Raw genomic sequence first — 25,109 nt, forward strand, 5'->3', positions numbered from 1 at the left:
CAGGTGCTCACAAGACCAACAGACATGGTAACAATATCCGACAAAGACAATGGGGAACAGAGGCCACATATATACACATACTAATCAGGGGGAATGGGAACCAGGTGTGCGCAATGAGACAAGACAGTCCGGGGTTGGTAGTAATGAATCCAGTTCAGTGAAGCATAGAAGGCCGGTGACGTAGACTTCTGGAGCTGGTGAATGGAATGAGCAGCAGCAGGATCCGTGACAGAACCCCCCCTGATGCACTGCACCAGCAGCGGGACAACACCAGCCTCGAGGACGACCACTGGGACGCGGTGCCGACGGTGAAAATCCCTGGTCAGCAAAGCATCCAGGATGTCCACCGCAGGAACCCAGCACTGCTCCTCTGGGCCGTACCCCTCCCAGTCGATGAGGTACTGGAGACACCCATGCCCGACGTCTCGAATCCAGGACTTCACGGACCGACTACGCCAGATCTCCCTTGATGTCCAGAGGATGGGCGTCCTCTGGACGTCCAGGGCGTCACTGGGTCCAGCCTCAGCGAGGGGACCAGGCACCACTGGCCTTAGGAGAGACTCAGTCATGACAAGTCGGGTTAATGCGTAAATCAGCAGGGAGTTGCAAATGGTACGTTACCTCATTAACCCTCCTCCTCAGGACTTTAACCTCTCTGGGCTAGGTGGGATGTTTGCGTCCCACCCTAGTCAACAGCCAGTGGAATCCCGTGGCGCGATATTCAAATACCTTAGAAATGCTATTACTTCAATTTCTCAAACATATGACTATTTTACACCATTTTAAAGACAAGACTCTCGTTAATCTAACCACACTGTCTGATTTCAAAAAGGCTTTACAACGAAAGCAAAACATTAGATTATGTCAGCAGAGTACCCAGCCAGAAATAATCAGACACCCATTTTTCAAGCTAGCATATAATGTCACAAAAACCAAAACCACAGCTAAATGCAACACTAACCTTTGATGATCTTCATCAGATGACACTCCTAGGACATTATGTTATACAATACATGCATGTTTTGTGCAATCAAGTTCATATTTATATCAAAAACCAGCTTTTTACATTAGCATGTGACTAGCATGTGACTAGCATTCCCACCGAACACTTCCGGTGAATTTACAAAATTACTCACGATAAACGTTCACGAAAAACATAACAATTATTTGAAGAATTATAGATACAGAACTCCTTTATGCAATCGCGGTGTCCGATTTAAAATAGCTTTTCGGTGAAAGCACATTTTGCAATATTCTGAGTAGATAGCCCGGCCATCACAGGCTAGCTATTTTGACACCCATCAAGTTTGGTACTCACCAAACTCAGATTTACTATAAGAAAAATTGGATTACCTTTGCTGTTCTTCGTCAGAATGCACTCCCAGGACTTCTACTTAAACAACAAATGTTGGTTTGGTTCCAAATAATCCATAGTTATATCCAAATAGCGGCGTTTTGTTCGTGCGTTCAAGACACTATCCGAAGGGTGACGCGCCGGCGCATATCGTGACAGAAAAATTCAAAATATTCCATTACCGTACTTCGAAGCATGTCAAACGCTGTTTAAAATCAATTTTTATGCGATTTTTCTCGTAAAATAGCGATAATATTCAGACCGGGAGAAGTTGTTTTCGTTCAAAGACTCAAAGAAGAAAATGGACTCATCACGTGCAAGCGCGCGACCGTCTCATTGTTCTCAGATCGTCCATTTACCAAAAGCGCTACTGTTTTTCAGCCAGTAACTGCAGAGTCCTCATTCAACGTTCTGGCGCCTTCTGAGAGCCTATGGGAGCCTTAGAAAGTGTCACGTTACAGCAGAGATCCTTTGTTTTGGATAGAGATGACAAAGAAGGCCAAGAAATGGTCAGAGAGGAGGCTTCCTGTTTGGAATCTTCTCAGGTTTTGGCCTGCCCTATGAGTTCTGTTATACTCACAGACACCATTCAAACAGTTTTAGAAACTTTAGGGTGTTTTCTATCCAAATCAAACAATTATATGCATATTCTAGTTACTGGGCAGGAGTAGTAACTAGATTAAATCGGGTACATTTTTTATCCAGCCGTGCAAATACTGCCCCCTATCCCCAACAGGTTAAACAGCCCCACAAACCGCGGGCTCAGCTTCCGACAGAGGGGCAGGTTCTGGGTGGAGAGCCAGACCCAGTTGCCTGGAGAGAAGACAGGAGCTCGGCCTGCTGGAGACAAGTGTGCCCAGCATTCCAGATCTCCTCAGCGCGCCGAAACCACAGGGGCCTCGGTCTGGCTTGGAGGCCAAGGTGCCAGAGCCGACTGATACCCCAACACGCACTGGAAAGGAGTGAGGCTAGTGGAAGAGTGGTGGAGGGAATTCTGCGCATACTCAGCCCAAGGTAGAAAATCTTCCCACTCCCCCGGCCGGTCCTGACAGTAACACCTCAGGAACCTGCCCACTTCCTGATTGACCATATCCACCTGCCCATTTGCTTGAGGACGGTACCCGGAGGTGAGACTGACCGTGACTCCCAGGCGTTCCATGAACGCTTTCCATACGCGTGAGGTGAACTGAAGGCCACAATCTGACACAATGTCCTCCGGGATCCCGTAGTGTCAGAAGACGTGAGTAAAAAGAGCCTCTGCGGTTTGCATGGCCGACAGGAGACCAGCCAGAGGAAGGAGGCGACAAGCATGGGAAAACTGGTCCACAATGATGAGAACGGTGGTGTTCCCCTGTGAGGTGGGAAGGTCAGTCACAAAGTCCACCGAGGGGTGAGACCAGGGTCATTGTGGGACTGGCAGGGGAAGGAGCTTTCCATAAGGGAGGTGTCTGGGTTTCTTTGACTGGGCACAGATGGAGCAGGAAGAGATGTAAACCCAGGCGTCCCTAGCCAAGGTGGGCCACCAGTACTTCTCAGTCAGGCAGGTGATGGTACGGATTATCCCAGAATGACCCGACACAGGCACCGTGTGCACCCAGGTAAGGAGGCGGTCCCACACACCCGTGGGCACGTAGGTGCAGTTCTCCGGGCACTGTGCAGGTGCGGGTTCTGTACGCATGGCCTGCCGTATGTCGGCGTCCATGTCCCACACCACTGGCGTGATGATACGGGACGGAGGGATGATGGGGGTCTCCTCTCCCTCTCTCCTCTGCATCATAGAGGCGAGACAAGGTGTCCACCTTCACGTTCTTCGAGTCTGTCTCGGGTTTAGCCTCTTCACTGCCCAGGTTGCGGTGATCCGTCCACACCATGAAAGGATGTTTTGACCCCTCCAGCCAGTGCCTCCATGCCTTCAGAGCCTTCTTGACCGACCAAGAGTTCCTGGTCCCCTATGCTGTAGTTCCTCCGGGTGGGGCTCAGCTGCTTGGAGTAAAAGGCGCAGGGCCGCAGCTTTGGAGGGGTTCCGGTTCACTGGGACAGCACTACCCCGACTCATACTTTGGAGGCATCCACCTCGACGATGAAGGGAAGTGAGTGGTTGGGATGTGCCAGCACGGGACCAGCGGTGAAGCGTGCCTTCAGTGTCTCAAACGCCCTCTCCACCTTTGCCATCCAACGAAGCCGCTGGGGACCTCCTCTCAGCAGGGAGGTGAGAGGTGCGACCACCGTGCTGCAGCCCCGGATGAACCTCCGGAAATAGTTGGCGAACCCCAGGAATCGCTGGTCTGCTTTCACAGAGTTGGGGATGGGCCATGACCTGACTGCGCTGACGCGTTTCTCCTCCATCTCCACTCCCTCCGTGGATATGAGGTATCCCAAAAAGGACATGGACCGCTGGAAAAACAAACACTTCTCTTGTTTAACATATAGATCATGCTCCAACAGTCTACCCAGCACAGAGCTGACTAACAAGCCATGCTGGGCACGGTCAGCAGAATAGACCAAAATGTTGTATATATAAACCACTACGCCCCGTCCCAGCATGTCCCGAAACCCTTCGTTAATAAAGGCCTGGAAGACTGAAGGAGCTTTATACAGTCCAAAAGGTATTACGAGATACTCGTAAAAGCCTGTGGTCGTGGGAAAAGGCCGCTTTTCCATTCGACGGCTGCACGAATGCGCACCAGATTGTAGGCTCTCCTCAAGTTCAGTTTGTGAAGTACTGCACACCATGCATTTGTTTGATGATGGTTGAGATGAGGGGTAAAGGATAGCTGAACTTAAGTGGCTTTTTTCAGAGTTCAAAATTCAAAGCAGGGGCGCAGTCCCCCATCTTTCTTTTTAACAAAAAAGAAGCTCGAGCAGGCTGGTGACGTAGAGGGGTGGATAAAACCCTGCTGGATGCTCTCCTGTACGTAGGTCTCCATGGCCTCGGTCTCCGCATAGGAGAGGAGATAGACGTGTCCTCCCGGGAGGGCTGCGTCAGACAGCAGATCAATAGCACAGTCGACCAGGGGCGATGAGGAGGCAGGAGTGTAGCCTGGGTCTTAGAGAAAACCCAATGCAGATCCTGGTATTCCTCTGGTAACTCCACTTGAGGTGTGTGGTCCAGACTTCCACCGTAGTGGTGTTGACAGACACCACGAGACACCTCCCCTGACACTCCTGCAACCAACCCAGCAGCCTCCCCTCGGACCAGGAAATAACAGGGTTATGCCAGCTCAACCAGGGGAGACCTAACACAACGGGGTGCGTGGGGGTGTCTATAATCAAAAAGGTGATCTGTTCTAAATAAGTGTCATGGTTCAGCAGAGAAACGGGAACAGTGATGTGATGTACGAGCCCTGTCCCTATTGGATGATTATCCAGGGCTCGAACCAGAATGGGTGACTAATCTAAAAGATTCCCGGCAGCTCCGGAAATCAGAGCTAACAATCAGAGCTAACGGGAGTGTGGGGCTAGGGTATTCAGGGAATTTAATGGGAAAACACTGGTTGAGCTGACAGAAAAGGAGGGGAGAACTTGCATACCACCTGGGTTGGAGCAGGAGAATTCCCTAACTTGTCACCTCCTCGCCTATTAGTGGATAGAGGGCAGGTTGGGGAGAAATGACCCCTTACTCCACAATAGGAGCAGAGGCCCAGATTGCTCCTGCTCCTACGCTTTGCCTTAGGCAAACGTGCAGAGCCCACCTCCATCAGCTCCGGCCACAGAGCAGGTGTAGCCGTGGGCTCCGGATTCCGTGCAGGTCTTTGGTCGGGACCGCAGGAGGTTGTCCAAATGAATCGCCATGCTGATGAGCTGGTCGAGTGACAGGTTGTCATCACGGCAACTCCACCTGTACCTCCTCCCGCAGTCCGCTGCTGAACACGGTGACCAGAGCCGACTCATTCCATCCGGTGGAGGCTGTGATATTCCAGAACTCCAGAGCGAACTTCGAGGCGGTCCTAGATCCCTGGCGTAGTCGGAGTAGGTGCTCACCTTCCTCTCGGCCCTGCACAGGATGACCAATCACCGAGTGGAAGAAGGTGAAGCGCTCGTAGGACTCAACCTCAGGTCCGCCATTTCACAGACCGCGGCACCCCAGTCAAGGGCCCGTTCGGTCAGTGCCGAGATGACAGTGGCAACCCTGTCTCTCCCAGAGACAGCCTCGTTGTAGCGAGCGAGGTACAGGTCGCATTGCAGAAGGAATCCCTTGCATCTTGCTGGCGCGCCGTCAAAGCACTCCAGAAGGGACAGGGGTATTCCGGCTCAGATGGGATGGAGGCTGGCTCAGATGGGACAGAGGCAGGGAGTGGTGTGGTGGCTGGTGCTGGAGACTGGAGGGACTGCACATTCCCCTCCAAATGCAGGATGGTTTCCAGCACCCTGTCCATGGCGCTGCCGAGTCTGGAGAGACAGTCATTGATGCTGGACTGTCTCTATGATGGTTGACAGCTAGTCTCCATTTAGTAGGTTGGTTATTCTGTCACGCTGTATAAGGATAGGAGACAAGCGCAGGAATACGTAATAGGGGGATTTATTTTATCCACCCAAAAGAGCGAGGTGTAAACCTCCAAATAATACATGGGACGAGACCCATAAAACAAGTGCACAATAACACGTAGCATGGAAGCCGATACAACAGCACAGGTGCTCACAAGACCAACGGACATGGTAACAATAACCAACAAGGACAATGGGGAACAAAGGGGGGACATACACTACCGGTCTAAAGTTCTAGAACACCAACTCATTCAAGGTTTTTTTTTTTCTTTTTACTATTTTCTATAATAATGTGTTTCTATAATAATAGTGAAGGCATCAAAACTATGAAATAACACATATGGAATCATGTAGTAACTAAAAACATCTTAACAAATCAAAATTTATATTTGAGATTCTTCAAATAGCCACCCTTTGCCTTGATGACAGCTTTGCACCCTCTTCGCATTCTCTCAACCAGCTTCACCTGGAATCCTTTTACAACAGTCTTGAAGGAGTTCCCATATATGCTGAGCACTTGTTGGCTGCTTTTCCTTCACTCTGCAGTCTGACTCATCCCAAACCATCTCAATTTGTTTGAGGTTGGGGGATTATGGAGGCCAGGTCTTCTGATGCAGCAGTCCATCACTCTCCTTCTTGGTAAAATAGTCATTACGCAGCCTGGAGGTGTGATGGGTCATTGTCCTGTTGAAAAACCAATGTATACGTCCATTGATTTGTCTGCTATTTTTTTACCCATCTACCAATAGGTGCCCTTCTTTGCGAGGCATTGGAAAACCTCCCTAGTCTTTGTGGTTGAATCTGTGCTTGCAATTCACTGCTCGACTGAGGGACATTACAGATAATTGTATGTGTGGGGTACAGAGATGAGGTAGTCATTCAGAAATCATGTTAACCTCTCTAGGGGGTGTGGGACGCTACCGTCCCACCAGGCCAACATCCAGTGAAATTGCAGAGCGCGAAATTCAAAAATACTCAATTCAAATATTTAACATTCTTGAAAATATATGTGTTATATATCAAAATAAATCTTAATTTCTTGTTAATCCGGCCGCCGTGTCAGATTTCAAAAAGGCTTTACGGCGAAAGCAAACCATGCGATTATCTGAGGACAGCACACAAAACAAGTAGATTAGTCACGAAAGTCAGAAATAGCAATAAAATTAATCACTTACCTTTGATGATCTTCGTATGGTTGCACTCACAAGACTCCATGTTACACAATAAATGTTTGTTTTGTTCGATAAAGTCCCTCTTTATATCCAAAAACCTCCATTTTGTTTGTGCGATTTGTTCAGTAATCCACTGGCTCAAATGCGATCGCAAGAGGCAGACGAAAATTCCAAATAGTATCCGTAAAGTTCGTATAAACATGTCAAACGATGTTAATAATCAATCCTCATGTTGTTTTTAGCCTAAATAATCGATATTATTTCACACGGACAAAAGCTTCGTCAATATAAAAGGAAAACAAGAAAGGCGTGCTCTCAGTCGTGCGCAGTAACTAGCTCTGAGGACATCCCAGGGTCCACTCACTCAATGTTGTCATTCTCCCTCATTTTTCAGAATAAAAGCCTGAAACAATGTCTAAAGACTGTTCACAACTAGTGTAAGCCATAGGGAACATAATCTGGGTCCTATCCCTTTAAATGGTGGATAGGCTTTCATTGGAAAAACAGCCATTTCAAGGTAATGGCACTTCCTGGATGGATTTTCCTCAGGTTTTCGCCTGCCATTTCAGTTCTGTTATACTCACAGACATTATTTTAACAGTGTTAGAAACTTTGGAGTATTTTCTATCCAAATCTACTAATATATGCATATCCTAGCTTCTGGGCCTGAGTAGCAGGCAGTTTACTTTGGGCACGCTTTTCATTCGGAGGTGAAAATAATCCCCCCTACCCTAGTGAGGTTAAACACTATTATTGCACACAGAGTCAGTCCATGCAACTTACTATATGACTTGTTAAGCAAATCTTTACTTCTGAACTTATTTAGGCTTGCCATAACTTATTGACTCAAGACATTTCAACTTTTCATATTTAATTAATTTGTAAACATTTAAAAAAAAACATAATTACACTTTGACATTATGGGGTATTGTGTGTAGTCCAGTGACAAAAATCTCAATGTAATCAATTTTAAATTCGCAGGAATGTCCACCAGAGCTGTTGCCAGATAATTTAATGTTAATTTCTCTACCATAAGCCGCCTCCAATGTTGTTTTTAGATAATTTGGCAGTACGTCCAACCGGCCTCACAACCACAAACTACGTGTATGGCATCGTGTGGGCGAGATTGTGAACGTTGTGAACAAAGTGCCCCATGGTGGCGGTGGGGTTATGATATGGGCAGGCATAAGCTATGGACAACAAACACAAACTTTTTATCGTTGGCAATTTGAATGCCCAGAGATACTGTGACGAGATCCTGAGGCCCATCCATTGTCATGCCATTCATCCGCCGCCTTCACCTCATGTTCCAGCATGATAATGCATGGCCCCATGTCGCAAGGATCTGTACACAATTCCTGGAAGCAGAAAATGTCCCAGTTCTTCCATGGCCTGCATACTTACCAGACATGTCACCCACTGAGCATGTTTGGAATGCTCCGGATCAGTGTGTATGACTGCGTGTTCTAGTTCCCGCCAATATCCAGCAACTCCGCACAGCCATTCAAAAGGAGTGGGACAACATTCCACAGTCAACAGCCTGATCAACCCTGTCACACCAGACACTGACTGATTTTCTGATCCACGCCCCTACTTTTTTTTAAAGGTATTTGTGAACAACAGATGCATATCTGTATTCCCAGTCATGTGAAATCCATAGATTAGGGCCTAATTTATTTATTTCAATTGATTGATTTCCTTATATGAACTGTAACTCAGTGAAATCTTTGTTATTGTTGCATGATTCATTTTATAGTAAGTTAATAAAGCTGTTCTCCATCATGCTCCTTCCATCTAGAGCTGATGGAATGTTCAGCAGCTGTAAATGTTGTTTGTTAGGTCAGATTTCACAATTATAAAAACTGTATTTTCTTTTCCCCCCTAGGGGTGGTTGACCTGACAGGTAAATTGCCTCGCTTGTTTTTGTGAACTACTATGAAAAACATTATTAACAAAATTATTTCAAGTTTTACCATTTGAAGAGATAACTCAACTTACATACACAAAATGTGTTAATATAGCAATTTTGATATATATTGACCTTTTAACTTATCTTTTTATTTTTTTTCAAAAAGGTCCTACATTATATATTTGTATTAATGTGTAAATTGAACTAACAAATATTATGGATAGGTAGTAACAAGTGCCTCAGAGTATTTCACTTTGTCATCTGTATACAAACATTTATTTTCTCACTTTGTAGCTTCTACTGATATTTATCTGGTTAATCTGCAGAAAATGAAATCAGATTGTTTTCCTGCAGTAACATGTACAGGTTGCCAGTGATTTAATGAAGATGTGAGTATTGTAACAGACTGCAGAAAACGTTGGACAATAATGGAGACGAAAAATTTAAAATCTCATCTGCCCCTCTAGAATTAAATTGAAATACATGTACTGAAACAAATATTCTACAATTAAAAAGGTATATGAGCAAACCTATTAATGACCAGATCCACTTGTCTTTTTCAGCGTGTTAATGTTTGAAGGGAAGGAGTTCCTCTTGGTGTAATAAAACAACTGAAGATTGGGAGACTGATTTTGAGTGATTTTTGTACACATTCATACGATGTTGGTATATTATTTGAATTGTTCGGTTGTTAGATTGTATTTTTTTTTAATCCCTATTTCAGATCATTCATTTGTTACAATTCAAAAGAATACAATAATTTTTTCCTTATAATATTCCTTGACACTCCCTCCCAAAGTAGCCTCGACCAATTAGTGAACAATGTCTGACGTCTCTACAGTGAGTGACTGACTGAAGGTGTTCTTTGTCATGATCCTTCCATCTAGAGCTGATGGAATGTTCAGCAGGTATAAATGCAGATCTTAGACAAAGCAGTAGACTAGAAGGACCTGGCAGAGAGAGAGATAAGAAGCTTTTCACACACATCTCAAGATAGCACTGTGGGTAACTACACAACTAGCTAAATAGAAAATGTGTATTCAATGCATGATACTGGTGTGGGAAATGTTATGAAGTTAAAACTCAAAATCTCTTGGTATTTGGGGACAAACATTTTTGCCCTTTTGCCTCTAAATTTAAATTCAATGATCTGACATTATTTTTAATGTGACAGTAGCTTAGCACTGCAAGAGTGATTGTAGTAAACAAGAGTAGGTTCAACTTTTTAGAGCTGTTTTATAACATTTCACATTCAAGAATGGTTTGTTGTTTGTTACGTCACAATTCAAAAGGTTATTTTCTTTTCCCTCCTAGGAAACACTGGTTGACCTGACAGGTAAAAGGACTTTGTTGTTTTGACAAACTACTATGAAAAACAATATTAACTACATTATTTCAAGTTTTACCATTTAAAGTGAAACGGAGTGAGAGTAAAATTGACTTAAATTTAAGGTCTTGTCACGCCCTGGGCATTCTATGTGGTGGGCATTCTATGCATTCTATTTCTTTGTTTTGGCCGAGTATGGTTTCCAATCAGAGGCAGCTGTCTATCGTTGTCTCTGATTGGGAATCATACTTAGGCAGACTTTTTCCCACCTGTGTTTGTGGGTAGTTGTTTTCTGTTTTGTTAGTGTACCTGACGGAACTGTTTGGCTTCTCGGTTTGTTTGAGTGTTTATGTAAATAAAATATCATGAACACGTGCTGCGCTTTGGTCCACTCCTTCCGAAAAAAGCTGTTACAGGTCTTAAGTATTGATGCCTTCCTTTTGCAGAATGTTCTCAATCCTGGTTGTCACAGTGTTCTTGGCTAGCTGCTTGGCAATGCGTGAGTAATAAAAATACAATTCTGAATTATAATTATTAAGTAATAGCTTTTGTGCTTTCACCAACTTGTCTTTTTCAGTTAGACTGAGGAGTTCTTCTTTGAGACAAAAGCTGATGGATTAAATCATTGCAGAATGTACTTTAGTTAATTCATCTGCACTTTATTCATAATGTAAAGATCTTTCAGATATGTGTTGGTAAAATATGTATTATTAATATAGTAAACATATTGCCCATGTTATTTTAGCCATCAAAGACCCGTACTCGTATTCCTCTGCGGTGGGTCAGGGAGGTGGGACCCCATTTGCTTCCTACGGTGAGGGACGCATCACAGCAGTCAGAGTGTGGGAGACCAACAACAACAACTACTACTACTACTACTACAACAGCAACAGCAACGCCTACATCAGCGGGTGAGCAGACCCTGACCCATGAACAGACACCACTGACTCAGCCCAACTGCACTACCCAACATGCATTCTTTCTGTATTTATTAATTGTGTTTATTACATATTCAGTACATGACCAAACAATAGTGTAATCTTATCTAACCCAGAGTACAATGTAAAATGTAATTCCTTGATATTCTCTGACGCTACCTGCTCTCTCGGTCTGAATGTGCCTTATCAAAACACAACCAACGTGAAAAGCTTCCTCTGTTTTAGGTTCCAGCTGAGATACGGCTCCACCTGGTCTCCTGTGTTCGGTGGTGAATGGGGTGAAAAGCAGGAGATGGAGCTGTTTAATGATGAGGCCATCGTCGAGGTGTCTGGGAAGTACAACCCAGCAGACTACATCTGCTACCTGGTGTTAACCACCAACATGGGGCGCACTCTGTCAGCCGGCCAGCCTAGCCAAGTCTCCTTCAACTTCTACTCAGCCAACATGGGCAATGAGCTGAGGCTGCTCAGCGGTCGCTTCAACGGTGCCGGGATCACCTCCATCGGAGCCCACTGGGGATTGGTGTACATGGAAGGGGCTGGAAACAGTACTCTGGAAACAGCACTGGAAACAGTAACTCCTATTATTTGAAGAAAATAAAAAAGTATGTCTTGCTCTTTGGGATGGTATCCCAGATACAGATTAAGCCTAGTCCTGGACTAGTTACTTTCAATGGAGATTCTCCATTCAACATGCTTTTTAGTCCAGGAGTAACTTAATCTGGGTCCAGGAAACTGACCCTATATGTTTTAGACGGATGTTTGACATAGACGCTGACAGAACTATTTGGTGATCCCTCACTTGAAGCAATACAATAAAATATTCAAAACATTCAAATTCATTCAGTTTAAATTCTCATGAAGCACCCATCAGATAGGAATATTAAAACTGTCTTGTCAGCGTGGGTCACAGACCACATGCGTTGTTACACATCATTTGATGTTGTATTTATCACATTAAATGAAAGAATCATATGGGACTTAAATGATTAATTTTATCTTTGATTAATTGAACAATAAAATATTATGGGGAGATAATAGCCTCTCAGGGTACTTCACCTTCACTATTTTATACATGCTGCATTGTGATAACATCATATCGTGAGGTCCCTGGCAATTCCCAGAGCTACTATCCAACACAACAATAATGTCTGGAACGTATATCTGCCATACCCATTCATATCATCAAACATTTTGTCTATGAAGTCTGCTCTCCTTCTAGCCTGACATTGCATGTCAAGCGGCATCATGTTTTAGTTAAAGCTACAGTCTGAGATTTGGGAAGCTGTTCAATATTCAGCTGTATACCAAAACAAGTGGTGGGGAGGGACACCACTTTGTTGCTAATCACAGAATGTAGCTTTAACTGTGTGGATGGTCTAGATTAGACAGTTTGATAGATGGGGTTTATACAGTATTTGCATGGTTCAACAGTCAAAGCTGCTTAACTAGTTTTGGTGAGATATAATGAAATTAGGAAATGCTTTTTATTGTCTTTGTTTTACAGAATAAGTCTGTGGTTCATTGAAACATTGTCTAAGTCCCAGTAAGTCCGAGCTAATTTGAGGAACAGACATCGATTTCAATGGGGCAAAAATTATATGGATTGTTTTCTATTTGCATTTAGTGTAATGTGGATGATACTGCAATGGGATGGTTGCAAATCTTAAAGAAATTGTGTGATTTAAAAAAAAAAAATGTATTAAACCATGAACAATTCTACATTATAGCTTAATCATTTAGCCTAAAATATTAGCTTGACTACGGCTTCACTACTGTATATTCAGACCAGAATCACTAAACAATCTGAGTATCCCCCTGTATTGCATCACAAAGCAAAACGTCGGCAGCATTTCAAATGATATACAGTAGGTGTTTTTGAAGTTTTCATTGTATATACACTGAACAACAAAAAAAACACAACATGTAAAGTGTTGGTCCCATGTTTCCCAGACATTTTCCACACACACAAAAAGCTTATTTCTCAAATGTTTTTTTTCAACGGTTAGTGAGCATTTCTCCAAGACAGGTGTGGCATATCAAGAATCTGATTAAACAGCATGATCATTACACAGGTGCACCTTGCACTGGGGACAATAAAAGGCCACTCTAAAATGTGCAGTTTTGTCACACAACACAATGCAACAGATGTCTGTTTTGAGGGAGAGTGCAATTGGCATGCTGACTGCATGAATGTCCATGAGCGCTGTTGCCAGAGAAGTTAATTTCTCTACCATAACCGCCTCCAATGCCATTTTAGAGAATTTGGCAGTACTTCCAACCGGCCTCATAACCGCAGACCACATGTAACCACGCCAGCCCAGGACCTCCACATCTGGCTTCTTCCCCTGCGCGATCGTCTGAGACCAGCCACCCGGAAAGTTGATGAATCTGTGGGTCTGCACAAGCAAAGAATTTCTGCACAAACTGTCAGAAACCTTGTCAGGAAAGCCACCTCCAAAGTTGTTTTTAGATAATTTGGCAGTACGTCCAACCAGCCTCACAACCACAGACCACGTGTATGGCGTTGTGTGGGCGAGATTGTGAACGTTGTGGACAGAGTGCCCCATAATGGCCGTGGGGTTATGGTATGGGCAGGCATAAGTTATGGAGAACGAACACAATTGCATTTTTATCGCTGGCAATTTGAATGCACAGTGATACCGTGATGAGATCCTGAGGCCCATTGTTGTGCCATTCATCCACCGCCTTCACCTCATGTTTCAGCATGATAATGCACAGCCCCATGTCGCAAGGATCTGTACACAATTCTTGGAAGCAGAAAATGTCCTAGTTCTTCCATGGCTTGCATACTCACCAGACATGTCACCCATTGAGCATGTTTGGAATGTTCTGGGCCAGGGTGTACGAAAGCGTGTTCCAGTTCCCGCCAATATCCAGAAACTTCGCACAGCCATTGAAGAGGAGTGGGACAACATTCCACTTGAGGGAAATGGTGGTCACACCAAATACTGACTGGTTTTCGGATACCCACCCCTACTTTTTTTAAGGTATCTGTGACCAACAGATGCATATCTGTATTCCCAGTCATGTGAAATCCATTGATTAGGGCCAATTTTTTTTATTGACTGATTTCCTTATATGAACTGTAACTCAGTAACATCTTAGAAATTGTTGCATTTATATTTTTGTTCCGTGTAGCAGACTCATAGCTAGCTAAACAATGAACCATAATCCCAACTCATGACGTTATCAACTTGGCTCAATGTTACCTAGCCAAGCAAATGGCTCTGAGATACGAATAACAAGATCATACACGTAATGTTAGCTAGCGAGCCTGCCAGCTAACGTCAGTTAGCTAACAGTACACTTTGGCATGAAACGAAACCACTTTCTTTCTGTCCAATCCATTTTAATATTGGAGTAAAGCTTTGATCTCCAGCTTCAGAGAAATAGAATAGGCACTTTGTTAGCTTCAGTCATTTTCATCCAAATGTATAAAAACAAATGAATGAGTTCATAAGAAGTAAAACATCACTTAGGATCAGGCTCTGTCATTGCAACAGATGAAACACACCATTACTCCAAAATAACAGAAATATAAAAGAAATAAAATAATAGAGAAATGCATTCCAAAGGGAAGGAGTGGTTGTTATATTCTTCATGTGTTCCATAACGGATATACTTTAGCTGTCCTTTATGATTGGCTATTATTCCTCATCCCTTGATCTCCACAACTGAATACTTAATATGTACTTCCTGCATAGCAGAGTGTGACCAGGAAGGCAAAGAACTGAAAAACAGACGGATGAAAATATTCAAATTCAGTACAATACTGGGTCTGAGTAGAGTAGGCTTAAATGGACCAAATAGATATCATTCTGGATGGTACACAGTGGCATCATACCTCTCTTATCTGACTTGTAGGCATATATTTAGCATTTTAATATTGTATATTTTAATATTGCTGTAATCATAAATCATATTTGTGGTATATTTTAAAAGTTGGCGTGATTTAAATGTCTGTCTGGGAGGTCTGAGGTGGTTTTCTTACTGTGGATGCGACGCAGCAGGTGTAGTTATGGCGCCCCTTAACAGCATGGCTGATTGAGTCCACTGCTGCTGCCACCACATACATCACTGTAGCACTACTGTTGAAAAACAGGCCCTGTACAACACCACATACATCACTGTAGCACTACTGTTGAAGAACAGGCCCTGTTGAACACCACATACATCACTGTATCACTCGACCCTGTTGAAGAACAGGCCCTGTACAACACCACATACATCACTGTAGCACTACTGTTGAAGAACAGGCCCTGTACAACACCACATACATCACTGTAGCACTACTGTTGAAGAACAGGCCCTGTAGAACACCACATACATCACTGTAGCACTACTGTTGAAGAACAGGCCCTGTAGAACACCACATACATCACTGTAGCACTACTGTTGAAGAACAGGCCCTGTACAACACCACATACATCACTGTAGCACTACTGTTGAAGAACAGGCCCTGTACAACACCACATACATCACTGTAGCACTACTGTTGAAGAACAGGCCCTGTACAACACCACATACATCACTGTAGCACTACTGTTGAAAAACAGGCCCTGTAGAACAACACATACATCACTGTAGCACTACTGTTGAAGAACAGGCCCTGTACAACACCACATACATCACTGTAGCACTACTGTTGAAAAACAGGCCCTGTAGAACAACACATACATCACTGTAGCACTACTGTTGAAGAACAGACCCTGTACAACACCACATACATCACTGTAGCACTACTGTTGAAGAACAGGCGCTGTACAACACCACATACATCACTGTAGCACTACTGTTGAAGAACAGACCCTGTAGAATGACAACAGGATTACTGGCTGGCTGGCTCAGATACTGTAGGGTAGTACACATTATAGAATGGCTTCATTTGATCACATTCATAAAGACTTGGTTAATCTATTTGCTCTCTCCCCCAAAACCATCAAGGCAGTTAACTCCATTGGTTTTCTGTTACATAAATAGTCCACAATTATTCAATTACTAAATATATAATAAACAACCTCAATCCCTCATGTTTCAAATAATGTGCTGTTGTATTATGTGTCGTAGTGTGTGTCGTACCACAGTTGTCCAGGGGACCTGAGGGATCCTGTTGTAAGCCATGGTCAGGTAGATGATGAGGAAGATGACCGTCAGGACCCAGTACAAGATGGCCACAAACATGACCCACCCAAAGGCAGACACACGGAAGTACTCCGTCCCTGCTATCAGCATCCATACCAGCAGACCAAACACCTGAGGGGACAGGGAAGCATATAGCCAGCATTCCAAATGGTATCCTATTCCATTTATAGTGCACTACTTTTGAACGGGGCCCATAGGGCTCAAGTTAAATGTAGTGCACTATACAGGGAATAGGATACCATTTGGGACACATCCATAGTCAGTGATGGCTGTGCTCTGGTGGTGCCTACTTTATCGTGTATTTAAATGCATTTGCTGTGCTTATCTTGATGGCATACTGTAGAAACACATTACAAAGAAAGGAATTAATGTAGCCTAAATCAAATCAAAGTTTATTGGCATATGCACAGGATCCAGTGCAGTGTAGAGTGAAAACAGTATAACAGCTATATGATTTTTCATAGTTTTTTTTCTGGAACAGAAATTGACCCCGCCGCTGACTGACACATATCTTATCTGACAGCATTCTGAAAGAATGTCGTAACACATTGATCATGATAAATCTATAGATGCAGATTGTTATACTGCGTGCTACTGTAAATAATGGGACGTTTTGTCCTCTGTTGCACTGCAAACCTCCCTTCCTGTTATTAAAAGAAAATAATGTTTCATTGGTTGCTTCGTATCACAGGAAAAAATAATGTCTGGCCTAAGTGGAAGAGGAGACTCTTATGGTCACATTCTCCTCTGATGCTGGAAGGAAAAGGGACAATAAAACTGACCTTGTTTTTAAGCAACTTCCCTTTCCAGAGAAAAATAAAACACTGTACTGAGAACCAATATCTGTCCAAACAGAAAGTATTCTATATTACAGAAAGTAGTATATATTACAGAAGGTAGTCTACATTACAGAAAGTTGTATATATTACAGAAAGTATCCTATATTTCAGAAAGTAGCCTATTTTTCAGAAAGTAGCCTATATTACAGGAAGTAACCTATATTAAAGGAAGTAGCCTATATTACAGGAAGTAGGTTGACATTATGGTCAATTTCTCCAGTTATATTTCCTTGAAAAATTTGAAATAATTGAATCTTCAGTTCAGTGCAGTGTTCAATACAATGTCACGTCACCATCTGTGAAAAAACGTAGCCTATGCAAAATGTGTATAAAATGCACATAAAATAAACAGGTCGAACAGAATTCAAATCTGTATAAAAGTAATGGAATTCAGCAAATGGCTAACTCTTCCCTTTATCAGAACTAATTGTGCCCCTATGATAAGGGTACAATTAGCCATGTGATACAAGGTATGAACAATATAAAATGTCTGATCATCATAATGTGTTTAATTTGTTTAATCAACAAAGCGGTATTGATTCCCTCCATGAATTCTGATGGCAGTTATTGTGAGAAAGATGGTAAAAGCCACTGCCATAGTGATTTCAGTAGAGAGCGTCACTAGTTTTAAGTTCCTCGGTGTCCACATCACCTAGGACATGTCATGGACCAACACCACCTCCACTGTTGTCAAGAGGGCACAGCAGCATGCCGCCCCGGGGTCCTCTCCAAATACAAGCCCTGCATCATCAAGAATGTCCTGACCGGTTGCATCACGGCCTGGTAGGGGAATTGTTCCGTATACGACCGCAAGGCCCTCCAGCGGGTGGTGAAGACGGCCCAGTACATCATGGGACCTTGCTCCCACCCATCCAGTACATCTACTCGAAACAGTGGCTGAGGAAGTCCCGCAGCATCATCCAGGACCCCACACACCCCAGTCACAAGCTGTTCTCTACCTCCCTTAACATCTGGCAGACGGTTAGAGCATGAGGTCTGATACCAACAGGCTCAGAGACAGTTTCTATCTACAAGCCATCAGACTGCTGAACAATTGAACTGGACTGACCACCTGCTCTGATTCTCCTCACCTTAGCACACATGCACTCACTCATGCACACACCCATATAGACGTACACACATTTACATTCATGCTACACACTGACATCACAACTCAGAGCATGCGCAGACCAGCTGGCTGGTGTGTTTACGGACATATTCAATCGCTCCCTATCCCAGTCTGCTGTCCCCACATGTTTCAAGATGGCCACCATTGTTCCTGTACCCAAGAATGCAAAGGTAACTGAATTAAATGACCTCTGTCATCATGAAGTGCCTTGAGAGACTAGTCAAGGATCATATCACCTCCAGCTTACCTGTCACCCTAGACCCACTTCAATTTGCTTACCGCCCCAATAGGTCCAAAGACGATGCAATCGCCATCACACTGCACACTGCACTATCCCATCTGGACAAGAGGAATACCTATGTAAGAATGCTGTTCATTGACTAAAGCTCAGCATTCAACACCATAGTACCCTCCAAGCTCATCCTTAAGCTCGAGGCCCTGGGTCTGAACCCTGCCCTGTGCAATTGGGTCCTGGACTTCCTGACGGGCCACCCCCAGGTGGTGAACGTAGGAAACAACACCTCCACTTCGCTGATCCTCAACACTGGGGCCCCTCAAGGTTGCGTACTCAGCCCCCTCCTGTACTCCCTGTTCACCCATGACTGCGTGGCCAAGCACGCCTCCAACTCAATCATCAAGTTTGCAGACGACACAACAGTACTAGATTTGATTACCAACAACGACGAGACAGCCTACAGGGAGGAGGTGAGGGCTCTGGGAGTGTGGTGCCAGGGAAATAACATCTCACTCAACGTCAACAAAACAAAGGAGATGATCATGGACTTCAGGAAACAGCAGAGGGAGCACCCCCCTATCCACATCGACGGGACAGCAGTGGAGAAGGTGGAAAGTTTTACGTTTCTCTGCGTACACATCACTGACAAACTGAAACGGTCCACCCACACAAACAGTGTGGTGAAGAAGGCGCAATAGCGCCTCTTCAACCTCAGCAGGCAGAAAAAAATTGGCTTGTCACCTAAAACCCTTACAAACTTTTACAGATGCACAATTGAGAGCATCCTGTCAGGATGTATCACCCCCTGGTATGGTAACTGCACTGCCCACAACCGCAGGGCTCTCCAGAGGATGGTGCGGTCTGCACAACGCATCACCTGGGGCAAACTACCTGCCTTCAGGACACCTACAGTACCCAATGTCACAGGAAGGCCAAAAAGACCTTCAAGGACAACAACCACTGCCTGTTCATCTCTCTATTATCCAGAATGTGAAGTCAGTACAGGTGCATCAAAGCTGGGACCGAGAGACTGAAAAACAGCTTCTATCTCAAGGCCATCAGACTGTTAAATAGCCATCACTAGCACAGAGAGGCTGCTGCCTATGTACAAAGACTTGAAATCATTGGCAACTTTAATAAATGGAACAATAGCCACTTTAATAATGTCACTTTAATAATGTTTACATATCTTGCATTACTCATCTCATATGTACAGTGCCTTGCAAAAGTATTCATCCCCTTGGCGTTTTTCCTATTTTGTTGCATTACAACCTGCAATTTAAATACTTTTTTATTTGGATTTCATGTAATGAACATACACAAAATAGTCCAAATTGGTGAAGTGAAATGAAAACAATTATTTATAAAAAAAATAAAAAACGGAAAAGTGGTGCATGCATATGTATTCACTCCCTTTACTATAAAACCCCTAAATTAGATCTGGTACAACCAATTACAGTTGAAGTTGGAAATGTACATACACTTAGGTTGGAGTCATTAAAACTCGTTTTTCAACCACTCCACAAATTTCTTGTTAAGAAACTATAGTTTTGGCAAGTCGGTTAGGACATCTACTTTGTGCATGACACAAGTAATTTTTCCCCAAAAAATTACAGACAGATTATTTCACTTATAATTCACTGTATCACAATTCCAGTGGGTCAGAAGTTTACATACACTAAATTGACTGTTCCTTTAAACAGCTTGGAAAATTCCAGAAAATTATGTCATGGCTTTAGAAGCTTCTGATATGCTAATTGACAGGATATGTGTCAATTGGAGGTGTACCAACCTTCAAACTCAGTGCCTCTTTGATTGACATCATCGGAAAATGAAAAGAAATCAGCCAAGAGTTCAGAAAAAAAATTGGAGACCTCCACAAGTCTGGTTCATACTTGGGAGTAATTTCCAAATGCCTGAAGGTACCACATTCATCTGTACAAACAATGGTACGCAAGTATAAACACCATGGGACCACGCAGCCGTCATACCGCTCAGGAAGGAGATGTGTTCTGTCTCCTAGAGATGAACGTACTTTGGTGCGAAAAGTGCAAATCAAGCCCAGAACAACAGAAAAGGACCTTGTGAAGATGCTGGAGGAAACAGGTACAAAAGTATCTATATCCACAGTAAAACGAGTCCTATATCGACATAACCTGAAAGGCCGCTCAGCAAGGAAGAAGCCACTGCTCCAAAACCTCCATAAAAAAGCCAGACTACAGTTTGCAACTGCACAGGGGGACAAAGACCGTACTTTTTGGAGAAATGTCCTCTGGTCCGATGAAACAAAAATAGAACTGTTTGGCCATAATGACCATCGTTATGTTTGGAGGAAAAAGGGGGAGGCTTGCAAGCCAAAGAACACCATCCCAACCATGAAGCACGGGAGTGGCAGCATCATGTTGTGGGGGTGCTTTGCTGCAGGAGGGACTGGTGCACTTCACAAAATAGATGGCATCATGAGGAAAATAAATCATGTGGATATATTGAAGCAACATCTCAAGACATCAGTCAGGAAGTTAAAGCTTGGTCAAATATGGGTTTTCCAAATGGACAATGACCCCAAGCATACTTCCAAAGTTGTGGCAAAATTGCTTGAAAGCCCTGACCTCAATCCTATGGAAAATTTGTGGGCAGAACTGAACAAGCGTGTGTGAGCAAGGAGGCCTACAAACCTGACTCAGTTACATCATCTCTGTTAGGAGGAATGGGCTAAAGTTCACCCAACTTATTGTGGGAAGCTTGTGGAAGGCTACCTGAAACGTTTGACCCAAGTTAAACAATTTAAAGGCAATGCTACCAAATACTAATTGAGTGTATGTAAACGTCTGACCCACTGGGAATGTGATGAAAGAAATAAAAGCTGAAATAAATCATTCTCTCTGCTATTATTTTGACATTTCACATTCTTAAAATAAAGTGGTGATCCTAACTGACCTAAGACAGGGAATGTTTACTAGGATTAAATGTCAGGAATTGTGAAAAACTGAGTTTAAATGTATTTTGGCTGAGGTGTATGTAAACTTCCGACTTCAACTGTACCTTCAGAAGTCACATAATTTGTTAAATAAGTGTCACATGATCTGTCACATAATCTCAGTATATATACACCTGTTCTGAAAGGCCCCAGAGTCTGCAACACCACTAAGCAAGGAACACCACCAAGCAAGCAGCATCATGAAGACCAAGGAGCTCTCCAAACAGGTCAGAGACAAAGTTGTGGAGAAGTACAGATCAGTGTTGGGTTATAAAAATATATCCAAAACTTTGAACATCCCACGGAGCACCATTAAATCCATGATTAAAAAATGGAAAGAATAGGGCACCACAACAAACCTGCCAAGAGAGGGCCGCCCACCAAAACTCACGGACCAGGCAAGGAGGGCATTAATCAGAGGCAACAAAGAGACCAAAGATAACCCTGAAAGAGCTGCAAACCTCCACAGCGGAGATTGGAGTATCTGTCCATAGGACCACTTTAAGGCGTACACTCCACAGAGCTGGGCTTTAAGGAATATTGGCCAGAAAAAAAGCCATTGCTTAAAGAAAAAAATAAGCAAACACTTTTGGTGTTCACCAAAAGGCATGTGGGAGACTCTCCAAAAATATGGAATAAGGTACTCTGCTCAGATAAGACTAAAATTGAGCTTTTTGGCCATCAAGGAAAATGCTATGTCTGACGTAAACCCTACACCTCTCATCACCCCGAGAACCTCATCCCCACTGTGAAGCATTGTGGTGGCAGCATCATACTGTGGGGATGTTTTTCATCGGCAAGGACTGGGAAACTGGTCAGAATTGATGGAATGATGGATAGTGCTAAATACAGGGAAATTCTTGAGGGAAACCTGTTTCAGTCTTCCAGAGATTTGAGACTGGGACGGAGGTTCACCTTCCAGCAGGACAATGACCCTAAGCATATTGCTAAAGCAACACTCGAGTGGTTTATTAAGGGGAAACATTTAAATGTCTTGGAATGGCCTAGTCAAAGCCCAGACCTCAATCCAATTGAGAATCTGTGGTATGACTTAAAGATTGCTGTACACCAGCATAACCCATCCAACTTAAAGGAGCTGGAGCAGTTTCGCCTTGAAGAATGGGCAAAAATCAGCCGTATGTGATACAGCCTGGATTCAAATCAGGGACTGTAGTAATGCCTCTTGTACTGAGATGCAGTGCCTTAGACCGCGTCGCCACTCGGGAGCCCAATTTCCTACACCCGCAATAACATCAGCTAAACACATGTATGTGACCAAACAATTTGATTTGATTTTGATTTGCTACCAGACTCTTGCATACTGCCCAGTTTAAACACTGCCCCCATCCCAACCTTCTCCAGTACAAGTGTAAATATTGGACTATAAAATGTGCTTTCTTGAATTATACTTATGCTACTAGAAAATGTTTATTCTGTCCTATTGAGCCATTTAATTTATGTTCGTATTCTTATCTTTATTATGTCTTATTGTTATTGCATTGTCGATAAGGAACCTGCAAGTAAGCATGTCTTTGGACGATGTACCATGCGTATCCCTTAGCCTACAGCTTGAACCTTGAAACTTGACTACTTACTATTTCTGCGAAAACGAGGAGCCCCGAAGCAGTGCGAAAAAAGTGCCTATCACAAGCCAGAGTAGAGGTGGAAAAGTTATCCGTGCTGCTGCTGGTAGACGTTATCACAGTGCGCGTCGCTGCTCCTTCCATCTTCAATATCAATCTACCGCGTTTGGATCCTGCCCCCCTGAATTAAGAAAAGAAAATCGTGCTACTCTAATAAAAGGAAGGTGGGAAAGATGGCCATGACGAGTCTTTCCTGAGTCGACGACAAGACTTCCGTGGAACTCTACATTTGTTGTGAATCAACTCGTTTTTGTTTATTTTAGATAATAATATCTATGACCTGTCTGAATGTCATTCTGTCGTCGTATAACAAAGCCTACTGTATGTTCAACATAATTTGGTCAGTTAGGTCTACACCATTCCCTAAATGTCACTGAGTTGAGAGTGGTTGCATAAAGAGGAACTTTTTTTGATGATAGGTAAATCAGGCTGCCAGAAAGTATTGCCTTTGGCTGGTAATGTTTTGCATAGTGTGCTGTATTTCAGAGGACCCGAGCAGGAACAATCTACAGCCAAAGACAGAAGAGAGACCTAGCCAGTAGAATGCTGATTGTAGTTTTGAAACTGAGGTACAAGTGCAGTAACTGCAGCCGGCTGTGTTATTTTGGACGCAATAATTGCTGCATATTGCAGTTATACTGCACTCTGACTGCAATCTTTTTCTGTAAGGGCTATCACAGCAGGCAGAGTCTCACTTCTAAAGGAGTGCATAATGCAGGTTAGCTGTGGATTATTAATTTACTAAACTGTAGTTGCACCCTTGCTCAAACAGATACAGTATAGTGTGCCTTTTGGTCAAACAGAACAGTGTGTGTTCAGTTAACCACTTTCTGGACCTGCTGGGGCATGTCCTATAAGGACCATAGTCCTGGCCTAATGTACCTTCGCTAAATCAGACAGTTGTTGATGTAGTTTTCAATCATTGATTAGTTACTACTCTCTCCAGTTAGAAACGCGATATCCATCACCATGTCCTCAGTGTGACAGCAATAAATGTGTTCTGTGGTGGTGTCTAAACTGTACCAGCAGATGGCAGCATATAGACAGACAAAGATCATGGGGAAAGGCAAAGGAAAATGTGAAAACAGCTTGAGGCTTAAAACTACAACTTGTGTATAGTTTTAACAACCAACGTAACAGGCGATGTAATTACATCAAAACTAAATATTATACACGGGTTAATACTGCTAAGAAATGTAGGTATGGACACTTAAGTTCACCCTGTAACAAACTGAACGGGATTGCACGGACAGGGACAGGTTGAGAGAGCAGTGGGGAGAGGCATTGTGTGTTAATACTAGGCTCCTATCTGGGAACCCTCCTCATCACGAATAAATAAATGCAACACAGGACTTAATCAATTAATTCATAAGTGACTTGTGTTTAACTCTGCTACATCTTGTGATGTCATTTTAGAATGTTCATAATTATATATTTTTTGTTTTAAGTCCACTATACACCCACATGGTATGGAGGCCAAAAGATCACTGGGACACTCCATTCATCAAACACACATCCACTTTGTTGTTTGCATTGTTTATTTATGATTATAAACTGGGTGGTTTGAGCCCTGAATGCTGATTGGCAGACAGCCGTGGTATATCAGACCCTATACCACGGTATGACAAAACATGTATTTTTACTGCTCAAATTACGTTGGTTACTAGTTTATAGAGGCAATAAGGCCCCTCGGGGGTTTGTGGTGTATGGCCAATATACCACGGCTAAGGACTGTGTCCAGGCACCCCGCGATGCGTTGTGAATAATTTTAAATGTATATTTTTTGTACCTTTATTTAACTAGGCAAGTCAGTTAAGAACAAATTCTTATTTAGAATGACGGCCTACCGGGGAACAGCCCTTAGCCGTGGTATATTGGCCATATACCAAACCCCCTCGTGCCTTATTACTTAATTATACAACAGGTGGGTCTAAT

General features: G+C 43.4%; 1 protein-coding gene, 1 non-coding gene and 1 pseudogene across 3 annotated transcripts; 1 reads left to right on the plus strand and 2 right to left on the minus strand.

The window, feature by feature from the left end:
• Positions 1 to 9,789: 9,789 nt before the first annotated feature.
• Positions 9,790 to 12,023, plus strand: LOC106595828 (zymogen granule membrane protein 16). Of its 2 annotated transcripts, none has more exons than XM_045697829.2 (5): positions 9,790 to 9,921; positions 10,235 to 10,256; positions 10,694 to 10,746; positions 10,993 to 11,158; positions 11,411 to 12,023. In XM_045697829.2, the coding sequence occupies exons 3-5, from the start codon at positions 10,695 to 10,697 to the stop codon at positions 11,775 to 11,777; spliced, it is 585 nt and encodes a 194-aa protein (XP_045553785.2). In that variant the 5' UTR covers positions 9,790 to 9,921; positions 10,235 to 10,256; position 10,694; the 3' UTR covers positions 11,778 to 12,023. The 2 variants fall into 2 exon arrangements, with proteins under 2 accessions (XP_045553785.2, XP_045553789.2); XM_045697833.2 differs by having other exon boundaries at positions 9,796 to 9,925.
• Positions 12,024 to 14,856: 2,833 nt separating this feature from the next.
• On the minus strand, positions 14,857 to 15,538 carry LOC145863963 (MARVEL domain-containing protein 1-like; annotated as a pseudogene).
• A 241-nt stretch (positions 15,539 to 15,779) lies between these two features.
• On the minus strand, positions 15,780 to 23,545 carry LOC106605917 (uncharacterized). The gene is made up of 3 exons (XR_014380023.1): positions 23,127 to 23,545; positions 16,289 to 16,462; positions 15,780 to 15,818 (listed from the first exon to the last, which is right to left on the minus strand). It is a non-coding gene; the product is annotated as an uncharacterized LOC106605917 (transcript).
• Between the last annotated feature and the right edge of the window lie 1,564 nt (positions 23,546 to 25,109).

The sequence above is a fragment of the Salmo salar genome, chromosome 02 (assembly GCF_965601325.2).
Source record: "Salmo salar chromosome 02, fSalSal1, whole genome shotgun sequence".
NCBI classification, from domain to species: domain Eukaryota; kingdom Metazoa; phylum Chordata; class Actinopteri; order Salmoniformes; family Salmonidae; genus Salmo; species Salmo salar.

Coding starts and splice junctions, on each gene's coding strand:
- LOC106595828 (XM_045697829.2), top strand. CDS start 10,695: ATGTTCTCAATCCTGGTTGTCACAGTGTTCTTGGCTAGCTGCTTGGCA. Junction 10,747..10,992: donor GGCTAGCTGCTTGGCAATGC/GTGAGTAATAAA, acceptor ATGTTATTTTAG/CCATCAAAGACCCGTACTCG. Junction 11,159..11,410: donor AGCAACGCCTACATCAGCGG/GTGAGCAGACCC, acceptor CCTCTGTTTTAG/GTTCCAGCTGAGATACGGCT.